The sequence below is a fragment of the Genypterus blacodes genome, unplaced genomic scaffold (assembly GCF_046128005.1).
Source record: "Genypterus blacodes isolate CSIRO-AG114 ecotype Tasmania unplaced genomic scaffold, CSIRO-AGI_Gbla_v1 ptg000133l_1, whole genome shotgun sequence".
NCBI classification, from domain to species: domain Eukaryota; kingdom Metazoa; phylum Chordata; class Actinopteri; order Ophidiiformes; family Ophidiidae; genus Genypterus; species Genypterus blacodes.
The window spans coordinates 3,866,260-3,887,020 of record NW_027466935.1 but is presented as its reverse complement, the minus strand read 5'-3'; the positions used below and the strand labels follow the sequence as shown (position 1 = coordinate 3,887,020).

Genomic DNA, 20,761 nt, shown 5'->3' with positions numbered 1-20,761 from the left:
AGGATCAGCTGTTTCCTCCGACGCTGCTGTGAAAGCGGAAGTGGCAGGTTAGGATCCAAAACATCTGCCTCGCCTCTCCTGTGCCACTGTCTGCCTGTATGGCGGCATTGTGGACGGATTGTTTTGAAGACGATCGCCCACACGGACTGAAGCCGTGCAGCGGCTTTAAAAAGAAGGCGTGCTGCGTTCACTGTCTGCACCAACAACTGGACTACGGAGCTTCCAAACCTGGTAGGATTAATGAATCGACAGGCACCATTTTCATAGAATATCCATCCATATATAACTAAATGTTATAATACAATAGTGTGATAGAGTATAGTAACACGTGCGTTATGATGTTTCAGAAGCTGGTGTTGTATTTAAATCTATTATATCATCTATCTGTTACCTGTTTTAGGGGCTTATATTAGGGGGTGGAGCCCGGAAATGCACCGGTGTTCTGTGGACTATTAGGGAGGACAGACTTACCTGGACATTGAGACGTATCTACGTCTCCAGTCTCCGTACCGTGGAGCGACGGTGTGATAAGTGCATTTAGTCGGTCGCAGTGGGAGTTGTGTGGGCCGATGCGTGGGTGCCTTTAGGCTCAGCGCGTTCGTGTGTATTATCGGACCGTTACAGGTATGTCTTTGAAAATGTTTGTTTTAAAACTTTAAAAAATGTCTCTGTTGGCGTTACACAATGTTTGAATAGGGCGAAGGAGTTTAGTTGGTTTGTTGTCGTGGCATTTTGACAGTAATGATGTTTGTCTTCTTGATGTCGGTTGTGATGGTATCGGTTTGTTTGATTTGCGGCTTTGTCGTGGGCCGCGTCGTGTTGGCCGGGCGGAGTTTGCCGTCGTGAACGATGTTGTCAGCCTGTGTCTGTATCAAATTGCATGCTGTGACATGAACGACTGTCTTAACGTTGTTGTATTTGTTTGTATTGTAGACAGGGAATGTGTCACTGTCAAACTCTTAAATCTATAAACGAGGGCAAACCTGATGAACAAATTGCCTAAAATGCTTCACCTGTTTCTATCTGATACTGATGTGAATCTCTAAACGACACCGGCTGTAGTTCGAATTTCATCCAGTATTTCTATAGTTCTGTTTATTACAAATATGATGAGAAATACGTGAATAAGTGACGCGTTTGTCTCGGCGCTGTCCATGGTGTTGATCTGTCTGACCCCATTAGACCGCATCAAGTCCCATACAGTCCTCTGACTTCACGTTTCCCCCCAAAATAATTGAAAACATTTACTATCATTACCTTGATATCAGATTAGTAAACAGATCTATCGTGTAAATTCGTTGTACAGTCGTTTTACAGCAATATTACTGTTTCTGATCCACATCTTTGAGTTTCTGAGAAATTGACATATCTGGTTGACAAACAAATAAATGCCAGTGAAAATATGAACTGAATGTTGGTGGTGATATTTCTTCTTCTGTGCCCAGCATCTCTCACCCTCACGTGACCAAACCATCTCTATCTCACCTGTCTCACTTTGTCTCCAATCCATCTAACCTTGACTGTCCCTCTTATCTACTCATGCCCGATCCTTTCCCTCCTCGTCACGCCCAACGACACGGCCTCACTCCTGACTCTCTTCTCCTCCCTGCCTGCACTCTCTTCACTTTGCACACTTGACTCCGGGTATTCAATCTCGTCCACCTTTGCCACCTCTGACTCTCATTCCTCTTCTCTCCGGTGCATACCTCCACCTCTCCAGGCTCTCTCCAACCTGCTCACTACTCTCACGACAGATCACAATGTCATGTAGCCCAAGAAGCCTCCTGGTCATTCTCGTCCGTCCGTCAGCGTGTCTGTCACCATTGCAAACAAGAAAGGGGTCAGAGCCGATGTGTGATGTAATCCCATCTTCACCTTTAACCGATCCGTCACCGCCACACCTCACCTCCGTCACACTGCCCTCGTACATATCCTGCACCAATTTGACACACTTCTTCTCCTCCCTTCCTCATACAGTTCCTCACCTCCTCTCTCTGCACCCTGTCATACGCTTTCTCTAAATTCACAAAGACGCAATACAACTGCTTCTGACGTGTTCACAAAGCAAACATCACATCTGTAATGCTCTTTCCTGGCATGAAACCCTACTGCTGCTCCCTAAACGCCACCTCTCCTCTTAACCTTATTAATCCACCGCACTTCCTGATTCACTAACCTCATCCAAGGTTCTCTCTCTCTCTCATTTTCTTTATTTCTTAGCCCCTCAAAGATGAAAACATTTACTGCTACATAGTTTTTGTGAATGTTATTAATACTAAAGTGTATTGTATTTCCCAGCATTCCTTTTACCCAAGAATCCTACTAAATGAGTCAAACTCTTCCAGACGGGCAGAAGCACTCTGCAGCAAGACAACCTGCTCTGCAGCACATTTGCTTCTGGTGACATGATGAGGAACATGAGCCGGTGGAGTTTCCTGCCGCCCGTGTATTCTCTCTCCACCGCTCTTGGACTTTGGGTTGTGTAAGTTCACTTTTGTTAATAAGTCTGTGCTTTTTAAAATATTTATATTCACATTCTCTAACTTTGATGTCATTTAATAGGTACTTTGTAGCTATCGAAGATAGGAGGATAACATCTCTGAGTTCTGAATACAGGTAAGTAGTGAATCATAAACAGTTTGATGTACAGCAAATAAGGACTTTTATCCAACTTTTGTATTCTATCTCTTACAGAAAAAATGGATCTAGATACCCTCCATACATCAGGTAGGAGAGCCTATGTTTCCTTTCCTTGTAATATAATTTGACAGATATCCTATTCAGTACTACATTATTACAGCACAAAGCCGAGAATGTGTCATTATTCCTTATAGCATTGCAGGCAATTTTCCACCAGCCAGCTGTATCTTCAGCCAGGTGATGAATCTGGCAGCTTTTGTAGGTAGGATTTGTGCAAGGACACACACACACACACACACACACACACCATACATGCTTTGTCTGTAGAAGTGTCATATTCCAAGCATATGGTCTACTGAATGAGACCTGCTTTACATAATTATATTTCCTTTTTCAGGCTTCATCATCGGCATCCTCAGGTACCTGCAGCTCAGACACAGAGTGCAGAAACCGTGGCTGAACATTGGTGGTCTGGCAGCTCTGTCTCTGGCCTGCTTTGGTATGACACTTGTGGGAAACTTCCAGGTATTGCACACCGTAGTGACAGACAGTTTATGGGTCAGGTGGTCGTAGGCAGAATGAACCAGAAACAAACCAATTGTGTGAATTTTGTTTGTAGCTATTCGGTCAGGAAAACCTTCACAACCTGGGCACCTTCATGACCTTCGGGCTGGGAACGCTGTTCTGCTGGGTGCAGTCTGTGATCACCCTCAGAGTAAACCTGAGGAACGAGGGCAGGAAGGCCAGTATCCTCCGTTTCCTGCTGTCTGGGGCCATCACTGCCTCCATGCTGCTCTGTATCCTTTGGTTTGGGGCATTTTAAGCAGAGTGCCAACACTTATTACCAAGTGCTGTATTTGAATAACAAAGCACAATGTATGAGAACTGACTGTTTCCCTTAACCCACCTGGTGCAGACTTCATCCTCATGGCTCAGGGCCTCCACATGCATGCCGCTCGCACCCAGTGGGTGCTGGTCATGACCTTTCTGGCCTTCATTGGCACTTTGGGCATTGAATTCGGTCACTGCCACTTTGAGTTAGGCTGCATAGACAACCACGAGCCTCCCCACAGCCTGTCTGAGACCTTCTCTGAAGTCTCTGATTACCAGTCTGACCAACTGTAGACAGAAACACAGGCCCGTCTCCAGAGATCTCCTGGGATGACTTGTACTTCTTACTCGTCTCTGTAACACCTCAGAGGAGCAGAGGGCGTCATCTGCTTTCCGCTATTGTTTTCAGTCCAGTGCAAGGCTGATGATCTTCCAGCTGCTGAGAAATAACTTCTGGACTTTGGACTCCCAGAGCAGAACAGAAACATTCTGAAAATTGCACTCCCATCTGTGATTTCCTGCCTCTTAAAGTCTCGGCTTGATACAGTAAGGCTTTCAGAATTGTATTGAGGACACAGGTCTTGGCAAATGGAAGGTTATAGTTGCTTTGTCAATCTTGATCTCATTGACACCCTGCTTGTGTCCTCCATCTCCATGCCATATACACTACATACACGCTGATATGTAAACCATCATCTTCTATGGGCATTTTATCAAATTCATTGGGCTTTGTATGCAAGTTGTTCACGTGCATCATCTTCCTCTTACTTTTGATGCAAGGACCTGCAAGTTTTGATGTTTTAACTGGGATTAGATCTCAGTTTGCATATGTTGGTGGCTATGGGACTTACTGTACATTATGTGCGGCATCGTCTGTGTAATCATGTAGTTGGTAAATAAGGAACCACTGTATTTTAAACCCTGGAATATTTCATAATCCATTTAGTGCAGATGCCGGTGCCAGGACGAGAGCTGTTTCTTAGTTGCATGCATCTGCACAGTGATTATGATGATGATGATGATGATTGTAGTTATTATGAGCTGGGCCTTACAGAGGCTCCAAGCAGGCACTGGCACCTGGTCTATGGAAATGAGACCAGATGCATGTATCAATGATATAGATTAATGATATGAATATGATGCATTTAAATCATCTGAACACAGTTGTAAATATTGCTTTCACCTCTCATTACATTACAGCTTTAGTGACTAATGGTCACCGCTGCATGTTTGAATGTTGGATAGTTTTACTTTGTTACAAAGCACACAGGACGAGTGCTATTGGTGGATCTTGTTTTTTTACTGTATTAAAAACAATATTTTACTCTGATTTTTATTTATTAGTGTTTAATACTTAGTTACAATATCATTAGACCTGTTTATGTATTCCTCAGACGTCTTAGTTTAGGGCAAATTTGAGTCTCATTTAATTTTAATTGTTCAATACAAATGCTAAACTTTGAACAGCACAAGTATTGAATATGAATTTGTATCAACAGCTTCCCAGATGAACTTTATAATTAGATGAAATGACACAGCTGTAAATATGTTCTTATTCTTATTCTTCATTTGGTGAAGTCATTCCAAATCTAAAGGCCCGAGTCCAAGAGGTCACAAGTGTGTGGTGTCAAAGAAGACATCCAGTCTATTGTCAGTTCATTTGACTCGAGTCCACACAGCTAAACACACTTTGTTCGATTGCTGTATGACTTGCAAATATAGACAAATGACCTCCAGGGTTTAACCCATCAAGGTCATTTGCGCACAGCTGAATATGGAGATTTGCACTGAGGGAGGAGGATGAGGCGTGTTTTTATCAGACAAGGCATTTATTGGGATATGTATATGTAATCGCACATAAATAACCAATTTGGCAATGTTAAGTTTGTTTCCAAGACCTATATTACAGAGAAACATTGACAATGGGACAATTAAACTCAAAACCACTTAAATATGACATTCTCGCCTAGTTTGGAAAAAGTATCTATACTTCTATTTCCCCAAAACATTAAAATGTTACTTAAATCATTTTGATCACTGAACAAAACTTGAATACACCCGCAACACACTCGTGTGTGTGTGATCGGCTCAAAGTCCACGGTACACGGGGTGGAAAATGTGATTTACAAAACATTGACGAATACAATTTACATGATACGTTCAGACTAACATCAAAGAGTTACAGAACAGACATGAGATACTGCTCATCTACACAGTAAAAAGGTAAAGAAGTTGGCAGGTCGTGTGCAGCTCCCTATCAAACTGATTTAGCTCTACTCAGCTCTCTTCTTTCTCTATCTACAGCTTCTGCTCTCTCCCTTATCAAACCAGCGGCCCAATGAGAACTTCCTCTACGTCTCCCTGCTGATCAGCGTCCATCCTGTGGTCCGAGCTGCGTTTCCCGCAGCTCTTCCGACTTGTCGAGTTGTGGAATAAGCCAAAAACATCAGTTAGAAAAGGAGGGAGGGAGGGAGGAGAAAGGAGAAGGACAGGTCAATGTGAAATGAAGTCAGAGTAAACTCTCCCCTGTCTTCCTCCCACGCTCCACGTTAAGCGCTCCCCATGACTTCCAGTTGGCTAAAGGATGTGACGAGGTTATAGTGGGCCCTCTCCTCATCCGTCAGCTCCATGTTTCCAGGCCGGACCACCACCACCACATTCACCCCGGCGTCTTCGGCCGCTTTAGCTTCTGCAATGACAGAGTCGGGATTGAATGTAGCGATTTTAGGAGTTTAATCCCCCGTTCTCTGTTCAGTGTCCCACATGAACCTCACAGAGACAACAAAGGATTTCCTCTCATCACCTGCATCTGTTGAGTGAAATTCTCATTGAACTGTTGCTAAAATTGCTGAGTTGTGACTTTAATCACACCCACCTCGAGTGACATCTGTCAAGAATGTGATTTCTTCAGGCTGGCAGCCGATTCTCTCTGCAATTCTCTCATAGCTTTTGCCGTCTACCTTTGCCCCTATATTGGTGTCAAAGTGGCCATCAAATAGCTGAAATAAAGGACATTATCATTAGACATCATGGGCACTGTGAGGCTTCTCTATGTGGCAATATCCTCTGATGGCATACTCACATCTAAAACGTCTCCTTCAACAGAGTATCCAAACAATAGCTTCTGTGCCTCCACACTTCCAGAGGAGTAGATGAAGACTTTCAGGCCTTGCTCCCTCCATCTTTTCAGAGATGGAACTACATCCTGGTAGACCCTGTTTTAGAACGAGGACGACAAAATGACTCTAAAGAGCGACATGACCCTACCAGACGCCTCTGAGCTTAAAGTTGATTGTATCTGTCAATCTTTTTAAATATAACCCGTGTGTAGAAAAAAAGATATTAGGCTACTTACTCGCCTTTGATTCTCCCCGAAGCGTAAGCCGACCTCCACATGTGACCTTGGAGCTGTTTGAGCGCTGTGGACTTCCTGTCCGCCGCCATCTGCCACAGCACGTTATCCACCACCTCCCTAATGGCCTTCTCCTCATCTGTGTGAACCGTCTGGTCCAGAGTATGGATGCAACACGCCCGATTCTGTCTCATGTCCTCTTCAATCTGCCATGAGTCAGGAGGACGGTGTAACAAGGTTTGGAGTCACACACACACGCACGCATATGATGGGAATTTAAACAAAGAAACAGGGAGAATGACTCAACATAAATGCAAAATATAATATAGGAGCCTTCATACTGGAGCTTGTTTACTGGATAACATGTGAAACATTCCTAACTACATAATGGATGAATGGAGGATATAAATGGACAATTGTATCCGATCATTGATGTATAATGATCCCCTTCTGTCTCTACCTGTTTCTTTAAGAGATGGACATCTTGTTTGCACTCGTCTTCTTCCCAGTGTGTGGACAGGTAATCCTCCAGATGCTCCCTGATGTATGGAAATAGGATGTCCTGAAAAAAAAGAAAACGTGGGGATATAGATTGTTATTGTTTTATATAGAATTATTATGCAAAAGCCTTTTTACATAGCCCACCAGCCACGCCATGCCCCGTTTGTGTAGAATGACTTTGGACTGTTGCACATTTGTTGTTGATGTTTAGGGCACAGATGTCACGACCACACCCACGTGAACTGTTCTGACCTGGCTTAAATAGCTTGGGACTATACATACAATGACAGACTCAGCAGGTTTCAAAACTCGTTGTGGAATTAGACCGAGTAATTTCGCAATCGAATGTAGTTAATCCCGTGTATTTTTGTTTTTGTTTCGTTATTAGCACTCTGCTATCAGTGACAGGCATTTGTTAAGCATAGTGGTACAGAGATTAAATCTTCAAATTAGCCATTTCTTCCAACTCAACTTACCTTTACGAATGTGATCGGTGTCGTTGTCCCTTCGATATCCAGTAAAAGTGCACTGGTACATGCAGGGATTGATACAGTGGCCATTTTCAAAAGCGTGCAGCTGGCTAAATTAGCTGGCTACGTTAGCTCCCTTAGTAGCACCTTAATGTTTAAAAAAAGATTATAGGCGCAGGTCCACAGTGGTTCTCTTACCCAGGAGATATAAGTAGCAACCAATAAACAAAAACAATACGCACAAAGAAATGTAACTGTCCGAAGAATGACTTAAATAGTTAACTGTTTACTACTTGCTAGCTAACCAGCACTGCCATCACCCCGTAGCTAGAAGCGTGCCTGACTAGTCTCGCTGCAGATACTGCAGGCGTTCAAATGCACGGCTAGAGGGCAGCATACAGCTCATAGCGTATTTAATGATTTAATAATTGTATATAAAACGATATAACCGCTACAAAAACGACCAAACTATGAAGTAATGGTTTCTACAATTTAATGAGAAGTCTTGATCTATATTTGAAATGGAATGGTATAAGAATAACGTGAAATAGAACGATAATTGTGTCAGAAAGAGTATCAAACACCTTAAGCAACGCGTTTTTGGAACTCGTGATTTTGAAATATTACTTTGTAACGTTGGAAATAAAATTAGACATTGAAACTTGGAAATGAAAATTTGACATTTCAATTCAGGATGCAATGTGGAATAGAAATCACATTCATACTGTAAGTGAATAAAGTCCGAGTTGAAACCAAGCTTTGCAGAACTCATAATACAGAGCTTGTTTTCAATATTCTAGTTTTTATCTTCCCGACTTTGTAAAGTAACAAATTAAAAGATCATGAGATGCAAATAGTCTGGAATATGCCAACATACAAATACAATCCAGCTTTATAGGGTGAACTCAAACGTATCCTTTGATAACAAATTTTCCCAGAATCTTCATGTTTTGAAACGCGAAAACCACAAATCCCTAATTTATTTATTACAGAGTTCATTTTATTGCAAAGACCAAATCATTCATCCGCTGTAACCTAAATGTTACAAAGCTAAAGGTGTCACTTCTGCTGTTCGGTCAGTAGATGTCGCCAATGAGTCATTTTACTTTCGGCCCCAATAAGCCATAGAAGAGCAGACGGCAGAGGAAGGAAAGAGACGGCAATAACATCAAAGGATATTTCTTATTAATTATACTTAAACAATTATTTATATACCTCATATCGGAATTCGTTTTGTTTTGGTTTGACTACTTCCTCAGACTAACGAGTGTATATCAGAACTACATCACAGGCGCCGAGCTGTCATTAGCCTAGCTTCTCCGATACTCTCTGACGTATTTGCTATTTCCGAACAACATAGCAACTACAACTGGCAACTGACGACTACTTCAGAGGTTTAAAAATGGCGGAGGAATACGATTTTGGCGAGGACTCGACCATGATGAAGATGGAAGAGGATTTTGAAGCGAACAGCGATGACCCGATGACTGCGGTCGGGGATTCTGGCCTTATGGGGGACGACGCAGAGGGATCCAAGATTGACGCCAGCAAAAACGAGGAAGATGAGGGGTGCGGTAGCTTACATGGACCCGTCTGCCTGTCAAAATGAGCTTCCATAGTTATTATAATCATACAGAGTCAAGCATTAGGATAGGATATGACAGCTGTGTTGTGCGCTTGTTTGTAAACAACACACACACACATGTTCACACAGCTGTAATGGTTTGTTTGTCCTCTTATAGCTTCTAACTTATGTATGATGTATGCATCATCATATGTGACTGACATCTTTGATCGTTCTCTGCAGGAAGATGTTTGTCGGAGGTCTGAGCTGGGATACAACTAAGAAGGACCTGAAAGATTACTTCTCTAAGTTTGGAGAGGTTGTAGACTGCACGTTAAAGCTGGACCCCATGACAGGACGCTCAAGAGGCTTTGGCTTCGTGCTGTACAAGGACCCCGAGAGTGTCGATAAGGTATTGTCTTATTTTCCTTAAGTATTACTTATGTCATATGCACCACAGATTGTAAACACCTATGCATTAGACCGGTGATTCTCAGTCCTGGTCCCCCATGAACCCACAGTACTGCACTGAATGTCTGCAGGTACACCTTACACACTAATATGCATCGTTGTCTGACTTTGTCCTCAATTGTAGGTTGCCACACACAAGGAGCATAAACTCAACGGGAAGGTCATCGACCCCAAAAAAGCCAAGGCCATGAAGAGCAAGGAGCCGGTGAAGAAGATCTTTGTTGGAGGTCTCTCTCCAGACACTCCAGAGGAGAAGGTCCGAGAGTACTTCAGTGCCTTTGGAGAGGTACAGGTCACTGTTTATTCTGTGTTTGTGCTTCTCTATGAAGTCTCTATGGAGCCAGGTGACATTCCTGCTGTCACAAAGGCGCTAGGTTTGTCACTGCTTCCCTTATAGCGTTGTTATGTGATGTGTTGAGCTGCATTCATGCATTAGTGGAAACTGATGTGTAAACAAATTCGAATAGCAAGTCAATATAGTTACGCTGTGCTCTTCAACAGGAAGTACCAAACTATACCATATTACAAATCAACAAATGTATTCATTAATTGTGTGGACAGGTGGAATCGATTGAACTTCCCATGGAGAACAAAACAAACAAAAGGAGAGGCTTCTGCTTCATTACATTCAAAGAGGAGGAGCCAGTCAAGTTGATCATGGAGAAAAAATACCACAACATCGGATTGAGCAAGGTTGTTTTTGTTATAACTCTACACTTATCTCCATGGTTACTGTTTTGACACACACTCTAGTGCCTTTGGTTGTACACATTCCCTCAGAAATGTGTATTTGGTTCCCATTAGTGTGAAATTAAGGTGGCAATGTCCAAGGAGCAGTACCAGCAGCAGCAGTACTGGGGAGGCAGAGGTGGATACTCCTCCAGAGGGCGAGGTAGAGGCGGTGGTGGTGAGTGGAGAGAGCAGTTAGGCTCACCTTCCTAGGTCAAACAGCTGAAAAACAAGTTATTTTTTATTCACAGGATCCAATCAAAATTGGAACCAGGGTTATGGGAACTACTGGAATCAAGGTTACGGAAATTACGGAAATTATGGATACAATAACCAAGGATATGGAGGATATGGAAGTGGCTATGATTACACTGGTTACAACTATTATGGTGACTACAACAGTAAGTGCCCCATCGATGCAGCAGCAGCCTGCCACACATCATATACGTCACTTTGTTGTCAACAATTCTATTTGTCTGTCCCTCCTTTCTTAATGTCTTCTGGATTAATGTCATCTGTGCAACCCTTTTAGATCAGTCTGGTGGATATGGCAAGTCGCCTAGACGGGGTGGTCACCAAAACAGTTACAAGCCTTATTGATCGGGGGTGAACCTTCACATGAAAGTAGGTGTGTAAAAAGATCAGCTCTTACTGTAAATCTAAAATTAGTAGTTATATTCACTTTGTATGGTAACTTAATGTATAATTTCCTCTTGTAAATTTCTTTTTCTCAGCACCCTGAAGTGCTTTTCAGTAGTGGTAACATAGAGGCTTCACTCTTGTGGTGATTATTTTAACAGCCGGCCTTCTGCTGCCTCGTTTGCACCTTCTTTTTTTTTTTTTAACTGTAAAGTTAACAGGTAAAGTACTGCTACTACAGTAAATGGATGCCAAAGTTGAGGATGTGCAAGGAAACAGAAAAGGAAGTGTGTTGTCTCCTAACTCTGACATACCTTGTTTGTACCTGCCAGCGGAGCTTCCTTGCAGGCCATGAGCTGACTCCCAGATACTCTCAGGGCCGCTCAATGCGGACCGGGTACGAGAAGCATACGCTCTCGAATGCTGCCATTTGGTATGGTCTTACAACATCCTGTATCAGCATTTCTAAACTAAACAATATGGGACACGTCCAGCTTTGTCATCTTTGTTTCCTTTTTAAAAAGTTTTTGTAACTGTATGTAATGTAAATATTAAAATATATATACTTAATTGTCATTTTTTACAGGCCCTTACTCCCCCACAAGTAATGATTATAATAATGACATAAATAACTATTTGCTTTTCAAAGGATATACAGCCTTCTCTGGACATTCCAGTTCCCTTTGTTAATATATGCAATCCTAATCTTAATCTGAAATGCTTGTTTCTTTATTTAGCTCTTCAGTCATAGGCAGTAGTCCATGAGCTAAAACCTGGTTTGTATTTGAATGTTACTGTGTTGGGGCGAAGAAGTGCATCATCATTACTGTACATGTATTCTTCTCTTTTGTGTTACTGACAGCGATGGAAAAGACTCCTCTCTTAAACTTTGTTAATTTTTCCTCTAACAAAATTTTCCTCTTAACCTTTGTAAAACATGAAGAATCAAAGCGTCAACGACATTTCCAGAAATTTGCATGTAATGCTTTCTTTAACGTGTATTTTTGACCAATTGAAGGCTTCTTCCATCTAGTATTTTGGCTTTGACTTTGACAATTTATTGCACTTCAGGATTTCTAGCTTATGGACTAACTTTAATTGTTAAATGTTAAAATAATTGTTCCCAGTTTGCTTTTTTCTTATTTGTTTTTTTGTTTTATTGGACATAAAACAGGGGGGATTCCTTTGTGTTTTCTGTGGTTTCAACCTAATAGCTTGATGGTTGTCTAAAGCCAATTTCTTTTTCCTTGTTTTTTTGTAGGTTTCAGCGTGATGGAAGACGGCTGTCAGCTGAAGGTACTTGAGCCGGAGAGATGATGTTATCCAGAAAAGTACAATGATCTGCATTTCCTGAATATTTAAAGAGTATTTCTTCTATCTGAAAAGTTTGGATTTTGATGTTTTTGCGTTAGTTAGAATACTGCAGAGATCCAGCAGCTACAAGTTTGCTATTCTTTATTTTTTAAGTGTGACTCTAAAGCTATTTGTGTATTCATTCAACGCATAACTGAAAATACGATTGGTTGATTGCATTACAAATGTAAACAAAACACTGGTAGCAAAGATACAAAACACCTTCTTAAGCATTTATCCGCTTTGTCATGCTCATTCATGTTTCTACAGAGTTTAACAGTCATAAACTTATATACAGTGTCATGGACAAAGTAAAAAAAAAACAAAATAATAAAGACTTAAATTTGTGATCCTTGTTGAAATATTCACGTTTGTGAATGGAGTGTAAGAAGTGTTTTAGCCTCTTAAATGAAGCCGTTGTGTTGTAATTTCAGTCCTGCTACTCTGGATTTTACCCCCACATCATGTCATGTCTTTGTTTATACCTGAGGTTACATTATGTGCACACTGTGTTTACATAAATATTTAGATCTTGAAATGATGTAAGACATTGTAAGGTATAAGCTGAAATGATCATACAGGAATTAAACTCACTGATTGATCACTGGCAAGTTGCATCATTATAACCTTCAGTCCTGAATCAACACGAGGTCAGCCGTGATTTAAATAACACCTGTAGCAACCAGGATGATGAGGATGATGACGATCAGCACAACTATTCCAATTATAATCATCATTTTTATGTTTCTCCACCAGTATTTCCGGGCAACGCGGGTGGAAGTTCGCTGAAACGTGTCGGCCTGAAAGGAGAAACAGCATTGTAGTAAACTGAAACCTGGAAAAATGATTTAATGTGATCGGAACACTTACGGATGTTTGCAGGCCATCGGTCTTGCCGATTAGATCATCTAATCTGTCTCCCCTCTCCAGCACTTTGTTGATGTTGTCTTTCAGAATGTCTTTGACCTCATTGACCTGACCATGCATGTGGTCAAACTTCTGGGATGGAGCAGATGTACGTGGCTGAGAGTTTGCGTCAGCCTGCAAAGAATGGGCGGAAAAGAATGGTATGAGCCAATTATGTTGATGCCATCAGTCCATTTCCATCAATTTACTAATCTACAAACATACAGTTTATCAACTAGATATAGAAGCAGTGACCCGTATGCAATCATTCTGCCAGGGCTCAACACTTCACTCTATTCATTACTACCTTCTAGCAGTAACCTTGTCTTAACACAAGTTCGCAGCTTGAATAGTTTGATTATGATTATGATCCAGATATGCCTTAAAATCCACTATAATGTTTCCTTGACCGGTTAACACCAAAATGTTATATATCTTACTAACACAAACACACACACAAACAAAACAAGCCCAAGGTGGGTGAGTTAACTAGTTGATCATTTGTAGCTTTTTTTTTTTTTTTTTTTTTTCTTAAAACGAATTCAAATAAAATAAGATATAATGTAAATAACAAAATGATGTAATTGTTTTAATTTGGACAACATTTGAATGAATGCCTTATTTTATTATTACAAAAAACAGTTGTATCCACACCTGAATTTGGATCTGAATTCAAAGAGTCATTAGTTCTTCTCTGGGCTCTTTCCCACTTTCCCTCCAAGTTTTGTCAAAATTGGTTCAAGACATTTCGAGGCAGAGACATGTACTTTTTAGCAGAGGTAACCACTAAATCCACTTCCTGTGTTCAAGTTAACAGGTGAGCGAGTTTCCCAGGCCTACACGATTGTCACATAAATCACAAGCTTTACAATGTTATCACAAGATTACAATGTTACCCTGATTGAAAGGTGACAGTCAGAGGTTTACTGCCAGAGATTAGGATGCTATAGATTTAAAATATGGAAAAACGTTTGAAAGGGTAAAAACTTCCCAAAGTACTCACCATGGTGATGCTGTTGTTCTGTGACAATCAAGACAATAACTCCACTTGATAAAATTTGAATAAAAGCCTTCACAAAGTCCTTCTCTCCGGCCTCACCAGCATGATAAACAAACGCAGAGAGCTGTGCTTCTTGTGACTGTATGAGTCACACAGTGAGAGCAGAGCAAATGTCCGCTGAAGGTTGCACCTCGCCTGAGTTACACATTAACTTGCTGCTGCTTCACTGAAAGTCTCGTCAGCTTAACAGAACCACCGACAATATCAGCACACAGAAGTAGAAGTCAGCCAATGACTGCCTTACTGCTGTTTCCTGTTTTTCTTTCCATAGCACACAGTTATATTCTTTTCTGGTCAATACACATTTGTGACAAGAGGAGAAACTCTGCTTGACTAATCTTCTCTCTGTGTGTATGTTAATACCATCAGCTGTCAGAATGCTTGATGCAATCTAGCTCTGAACTGATATGTCTGGCCAAAGGCCACTGTTTCCAGCTCAGACCTATTTGCAAGTCATTAAACACAGTGAGGTCACCTGTGCCTCACCGTGTTTCCTTGTGCTGGATTTACACAAGGGTGATAGTTCATTTATGCAAACTCACCTGATTGTATGATAAGCAAGAGATCGACTCATCATCTCTCGCTTTGTTTTATTCATTAATAGGCTCTAGATCACATACAGGAATGACATTATATTAGAAACATATCACATTCTGGCATGCTTTAATTCATATATGATCCTGCAGGAATACGTTGTATTTGTAAAAGTGAAGTGGTCACCCTGAGTACTAACGTTCTGCTGTGTTGACAACAATGTGTGTCATCTGGTTTCCATAGGGAAGTAGAAAATGAAGAAGGAAGGAAAATAACAGCAGAACCGTGGGCTGGAAAGTGAGAAACGTCATATTATCGTCATATATATCATAAAACAGTCCAAAATAAGATAATAAATCCCATTAGGTCAACAGTAGAGTCAGTGTTTAAGAGGTGCTCTCCTCAGACCAAGATAAAGGAATTCAGGCATGAGCCAAACAAGCGGGCCAGTGGGAGGTGCTGCACTTTGGCTTGTACTTGCCAAAGTGCCAAGGACAAGGGAAGAGAACAACAAGGGGAATATAGTTATGAAATATGAGAACAACTCTTTCAATCGCCTTCCTAGTGGAAGGTATTTGTTTTGGAAATGAAAGCCTCCAATCAGTCTCCAACGCAAGAAGTGACCCCTGTGATGTCGTAAGGGTGCGTTTTGCTGATTTGGCACATTTCTCTTCTGCCACTAAATCGCAGTGATTAAGAAACTGCATTCAATTTGTAAAACCTCTGAGTCTCTCTTTAAAGGAGGAGAAGAAATCCAAGCCACTGAAGAGGGATTGAAAAGTTAAAAAAGCCTTTATTTAAACTTGGGCTACCACATAAAAATACATCTCAACTGGTCAGCATTCACCAGGATGTAATGTTAAAATAAAGACGTTCAAACAATCCTACTATGTAATGGTCATGGTCACATGTTAATCACCATTCAGAACAGTGCATCACGTTTGTACCATGTAAAAGACCGAAGCCTATTTCATGCTAAAGACAAAGCAAGAATATACTGAACACAACCATGACACACTGGGTGGGGTGTCAATGAATTATCACGATTGAGAAATCATGGACTTTGTGCAATCTAAGGACTTTATACAGCTACTTAGTTTATTGCACCAATTTAACAAATTACTCAGAGGACAGGACACTGTGGGACACAACCGTTTCATTTAAAGTCTTGAAATATCACAATCAAAATGCTAGACTTATGTACAATGAACACAGTGTAAATGTGTTGTCTAAAGCCAATGTAAAGTTAAATCCAGGGAGTGGATACAACAGCATCACCACCAACAATGACCTCATCATCCTCACTACAATAGCACTGCAGTAAAGACTATATTTGTGAGAAATAATGTGGAAAATACATTTTGTTGAGAAGATTACATTTTCTTGGTGGCAATTTCTTACAGAGCAGATGTTGTTGTGTTGAAATGCAATATACTCGAAATAACAGAAACACCATATAACCAATACTGTATAACTATTTTTCATGGCAGCACAGTTGCTGTGACGACGGCTCTGTTTGGGCAGATATCAAACAAATACCCTATCTGTTGTACATAGCAGTCATCCATGATTATGCTTAACAGGCCGTGCAAATACTAAATTGATGGCAACAGAGGTATGACCCAACACAAAAAGTTCACAACAAAAACAGAACTTCTGAACGCTCACAGAGCCATGGATCAAATATAAATCTGTTCTACGATCGCCTAAGTTATTCGGTATGTTCAGAAAATATCTGTGTCACATTTAGGCAGAAACAGCAGCTGCAAAAACGATTTTTTTAAGTAATTTGGGACACTGTTAAGCCTGTAATGCTGGAATGTAATAATTGGGACTCCTGAGGAAGAGCAGGGTTATGGGGCTGGAGAGGGGAGCAACTTGGCTGACATTGTGATCTGAAAAAACAGAGGACGATAAATGGATGGAGGCTTTGGAGAGGAGAGGCTTTTGTGTTCTTTTAGTGATTTCAGCACCAACACAAAGCAACTAGAGATACCGAACAAGGAACCATACTGTAACAAGTTTGTTTACCCTTTAAACCTGTATGAGCCTTTATAGCCCTGTCATCTTGTGTAATCCAATAGCGACATCTTCTGGCCATTGTGCGGGCACCGACACTTTCTGAAACCCTCCCACTCTTTGTAGCTTCTGATAGTTCCGCCTTTTGTTAATTATCATACATTGTAACTGTCGGTAAAGATCAATACCTGCTCTCGCTGTGTGTCCGACTCAACGTACTTTGCGTTGGTTACGTTTTTGTTTTGTTAAATCAAGAATATTTCAAGATTCAAGATTCAATTTTCTGCAGTGACAATCCGAAGATGAACCCCAGCGGAACTCGTCGCGAGAAGACTTTCCTGTTTACCTCTGAGTCTGTTGGTGAAGGACACGCTGGTATGATATTAGTTAATTGTTGTGTATTGAGAACACATGTCCCGACTTGCTCCACACAGGCTGCACGATCTACTCTCTCTCGCTGCTGAAGTTACGTAACGTGCCAATCTGCATTGTTTATAATCCAGCATTCAAGGATTTTACAAAAATCTACAATAGCCTTTCGATCCTTCTGCTTCATTCCTGTAGCATGTTTAGCTTAATATCTTGTTTCTGTTTTTTTACAGATAAAATCTGTGATCAGATCAGCGATGCTGTGCTTGATGCATACCTGAGGCATGACCCTGACTCTAAAGTGGCCTGTGGTAAGAATCTGGGTCAAATCATTTGCCTCGAATATGTTACTACTGTTTCATCCGAGAATAAGGAATAATATTTTCTTTCATTGCTAGTATGCCAAGATAAAGTATGTAAGAATGAATATTATATATAAACGTCTATGTTGTTATTATTCAGACAAGTATCTCATCAATGTGTGTGGTTTCACATGCATCTACAGATGGGTGACTAAGGGAAAAACAGTAAATATTCTCTTAAGGTGTTTGTTGGGCCACCAGGGGTTGCACCAATAGCTTCAGTTCACCTTGGCATTGATTGTGCAAGTCTCTGACACAGGCCACTGGAGGGATAAATGCCATTCTCCTGATTTACACATTTTCCATACTTATTAAACCAATCAGTGTCTTCTTGTGACAGTAAGTGGAACACAGAGGGCACAGCTCTTATCTCATCCAGTCTGCTCTCGTCAATTTATTCTCTATGAAGCTGCTTTGTCCCTTTCATACTATACTTATGTGATACAATGCAACAGGTTTCGGGTTGGATTTAAAGCAAAAATGAGCAGTAATATGTGATTACAGAATGTGTGGCCAAGACTGGCATGATTATGCTGGTTGGAGAAGTGACATCCAAGTCCATAGTGGATCACCAGTCAGTGGTCCGAGACACCATCAAGAAAATTGGGTATGACGACTCCTCCAAAGGTAAAGTGGGATTCAGCATTGTTCTTTGACAGCCTAGCATGTTTGTGTACCTATTGCTCAGTGTGTCAGTTGAAATTCTCTCTCTCCTAACTGTGATGTGCAGGCTTTGACTATAAGACCTGCAATGTGCTGGTAGCGCTGGAGCCACAGTGTGTGGAGATATCAGACTGTGTGTTTGAAGGCAGAGATGAGGAGGACATTGGTGCAGGGGACCAGGTTCAGTACTTGACCTCAAATCTAATCTGTCTTGACCTAGCACCTGCAATCATAAAGTTTGATATGCTCTGCAATATAGGTAATATCCACTGCAGTGTGCCGTGTGCATATCCTTACAGGTGGTAGAATGCAGAGGGAGGGAGCGATGTCGGGGGAGTCTTTTGTTGTGGGAGAGATGTTGTTAGTGATTTGAGGATCCTAGGCACAGCTAAGCAAAAGTAGCTAATAAGTCAAATGTAAAAGTAAAATAATTCTTTGGGTGCACATGCAGACATAATAGCGATATTCTGAGAATCAGTTTATCACATGACATCACGTTACTTTTCTCCTCAGGGTTTCATGTTTGGCTATGCCACAGATGAGACTGAGGAGTGTATGCCCTTAACCATTCTTCTGGCTCACAAACTCAACTACAGGATGAGAGAGCTGTCATGCACTGGTGAGTGTCCATGGATACTACCAGACTCCAAATCACAGGTGAGCCACAGGTCTTAAACACGTCTTTGCTGTGCTGGTTTTGTTTATCAAATCTGATTTATTCTTTAACTCTTTATTCCAGGTCACTGTGGAGTACAGAGACAACATGGGAGCCATGGAGCCACTGCGTGTTCATACCGTGGTTATCTCTGTACAACATTGTCCTAACATCACCCTGGAGGAGATTCGACACAATCTGATGGAGAAAGTGGTGAAGGTCATCATTCCTGCCAAATACTTGGATGACAAAACCATCTACCATTTACTGCCAAGTGGGAAGTTCCTAATTGGTGGCCCACAGGTTAGTAAGTAGTGGATAACAGAGGGAAAGTGTTGATGTTTAACTCAGTGTGCATGCATAAATCTAATCCCATGTTTATTCTGTATATCACCAGAGTGATGCAGGACTCACAGGACGTAAAATAATCGTGGATACTTATGGAGGCTGGGGCGGCCATGGAGGAGGGGCTTTTTCTGGTAAAGACTACTCCAAGGTAGATCGATCTGGGGCTTATGCGGCACGCTGGGTCGCCAAGTCTTTGGTTAAAGCTGGACTGTGCAAGAGGGCCCTTGTACAGGTAAGAAACATATCAATTTGAATTATAGTGGAAGAGCTAAACGTCTGCCTATTCTGTTAAACATGCACATTTTAACAACTAAAAATCCATGAGGTAAAAACTTCATAAGATCTATCTGACATAAGAAATTTCTTCCCTGTTCTACCCTTCAGATTTCCTATGCTATCGGTGTGAGCCATCCACTCTCCATCTCAGTGTTTCACTACGGCACATCAAGCAGGGATGAAGATGAGCTGCTGCAAATAGTGCAAAATAACTTTGATCTGAGGCCTGGAGTCATTGTGAAGTACGTGTAGGTTTTTATAAACAATCTTGTTATTCTGTCTTTATGTTTACAAGTTAAAAAGTAACAGTGACTATTTATTTATCTTACAGAGAGCTGGGTTTGAAGAAGCCAATTTACCAGGCCACTGCCTGCTATGGTCACTTTGGCAGGGCGGAGTTCCCCTGGGAAAAGCCTAAAAGCCTGGTGTTTTGAGTTTGGTTTACAGTTACATTGCAGTTGAGTCTTAGTAATCAACCATAAACACTCATTCAAGAGTCCTGTTAAACAGAGTTTGTACCAACCAATTAAAAACATAGATGTAGTTTCCATTGTCTATGTTTTATGTCTATTTTCTGAACCTAAAATTGTAAAGGAAATGGTCATAAGGTTTGCTGCAGAATCAGAAACTGTTAAACGCTGGTAGTCTCTTGTGTTTATTTGCACTTAACAATAAATCATATTTTGCAAGTAAAGTGTGCTCATATTAATGCTCACTGTACTGTATATGAAACATGTAACCATCTTTGCCACAGGATGGCGCTATAGGTCATGCAAGATTACTTTTTTCCAGGACGCAGGAAACATGGCAGTCATAAACCATGGAAAACACAGTAGAATGCTGCGCTCCCGTCCTATTTTCATGCATTTTAACCCGGCAGGTGAATATTCTGAGCCTTTTAAGTCTATGTTTCTGTCTACAAAGGGAAAGTGAACTATACAACTATAGGAACGAGATGCAGGAAGATAAACAAAGATTAATGCTTGAACCAATCACAAAGCCTGTCACAGAGCTGTCCT

General features: G+C 41.2%; 5 protein-coding genes across 15 annotated transcripts; 3 read left to right on the top strand and 2 right to left on the bottom strand.

Moving 5' to 3' along the window:
- Positions 1-48: 48 nt before the first annotated feature.
- tmem150c (transmembrane protein 150C) lies at positions 49-4,767 on the top strand. 5 transcript variants are annotated; one of them, XM_076163530.1, is made up of 9 exons: positions 49-231; positions 401-624; positions 2,346-2,482; positions 2,563-2,616; positions 2,695-2,727; positions 2,835-2,902; positions 3,038-3,165; positions 3,260-3,437; positions 3,557-4,767. In XM_076163530.1, the coding sequence occupies exons 3-9, from the start codon at positions 2,406-2,408 to the stop codon at positions 3,763-3,765; spliced, it is 747 nt and encodes a 248-aa protein (XP_076019645.1). In that variant the 5' UTR covers positions 49-231; positions 401-624; positions 2,346-2,405; the 3' UTR covers positions 3,766-4,767. The 5 variants fall into 5 exon arrangements, with proteins under 5 accessions (XP_076019645.1, XP_076019648.1, XP_076019646.1 ...); XM_076163533.1 differs by having other exon boundaries at positions 2,299-2,482; XM_076163531.1 differs by lacking the exon at positions 401-624.
- Positions 4,768-5,278: 511 nt separating this feature from the next.
- enoph1 (enolase-phosphatase 1) lies at positions 5,279-8,158 on the bottom strand. The gene is made up of 6 exons (XM_076164338.1): positions 7,801-8,158; positions 7,284-7,385; positions 6,827-7,029; positions 6,554-6,686; positions 6,347-6,470; positions 5,279-6,160 (listed from the first exon to the last, which is right to left on the bottom strand). The coding sequence occupies exons 1-6, from the start codon at positions 7,882-7,884 to the stop codon at positions 6,021-6,023; spliced, it is 786 nt and encodes a 261-aa protein (XP_076020453.1). The 5' UTR covers positions 7,885-8,158; the 3' UTR covers positions 5,279-6,020.
- A 733-nt stretch (positions 8,159-8,891) lies between these two features.
- On the top strand, positions 8,892-13,157 carry hnrnpd (heterogeneous nuclear ribonucleoprotein D). Of its 6 annotated transcripts, none has more exons than XR_012964897.1 (9): positions 8,892-9,363; positions 9,602-9,770; positions 9,954-10,115; positions 10,391-10,522; positions 10,634-10,736; positions 10,810-10,959; positions 11,091-11,182; positions 11,530-11,630; positions 12,459-13,157. XR_012964897.1 is itself a non-coding variant. In XM_076163916.1 (8 exons), exons 1-7 carry the CDS (start codon positions 9,197-9,199, stop codon positions 11,156-11,158), a joined length of 951 nt encoding a protein of 316 aa, XP_076020031.1. In that variant the 5' UTR covers positions 8,892-9,196; the 3' UTR covers positions 11,159-11,182; positions 12,459-13,157. The 6 variants fall into 6 exon arrangements, 4 of the variants coding, with proteins under 4 accessions (XP_076020031.1, XP_076020029.1, XP_076020030.1 ...); XR_012964896.1 differs by having other exon boundaries at positions 11,091-11,186; XM_076163916.1 differs by lacking the exon at positions 11,530-11,630.
- LOC143011163 (vesicle-associated membrane protein 8) lies at positions 12,636-14,704 on the bottom strand. Its single transcript, XM_076163917.1, has 3 exons — positions 14,460-14,704; positions 13,421-13,591; positions 12,636-13,350 (listed from the first exon to the last, which is right to left on the bottom strand). Exons 1-3 carry the CDS (start codon positions 14,460-14,462, stop codon positions 13,213-13,215), a joined length of 312 nt encoding a protein of 103 aa, XP_076020032.1. The 5' UTR covers positions 14,463-14,704; the 3' UTR covers positions 12,636-13,212.
- Positions 14,705-17,148: 2,444 nt separating this feature from the next.
- On the top strand, positions 17,149-20,408 carry mat2al (methionine adenosyltransferase II, alpha-like). Of its 2 annotated transcripts, none has more exons than XM_076164351.1 (9): positions 17,149-17,444; positions 17,672-17,749; positions 18,305-18,427; positions 18,531-18,643; positions 18,977-19,120; positions 19,203-19,421; positions 19,516-19,698; positions 19,851-19,984; positions 20,074-20,408. In XM_076164351.1, the coding sequence occupies exons 1-9, from the start codon at positions 17,372-17,374 to the stop codon at positions 20,174-20,176; spliced, it is 1,170 nt and encodes a 389-aa protein (XP_076020466.1). In that variant the 5' UTR covers positions 17,149-17,371; the 3' UTR covers positions 20,177-20,408. The 2 variants fall into 2 exon arrangements, with proteins under 2 accessions (XP_076020466.1, XP_076020468.1); XM_076164353.1 differs by having other exon boundaries at positions 17,440-17,534; positions 20,074-20,407.
- Positions 20,409-20,761: the final 353 nt, after the last annotated feature.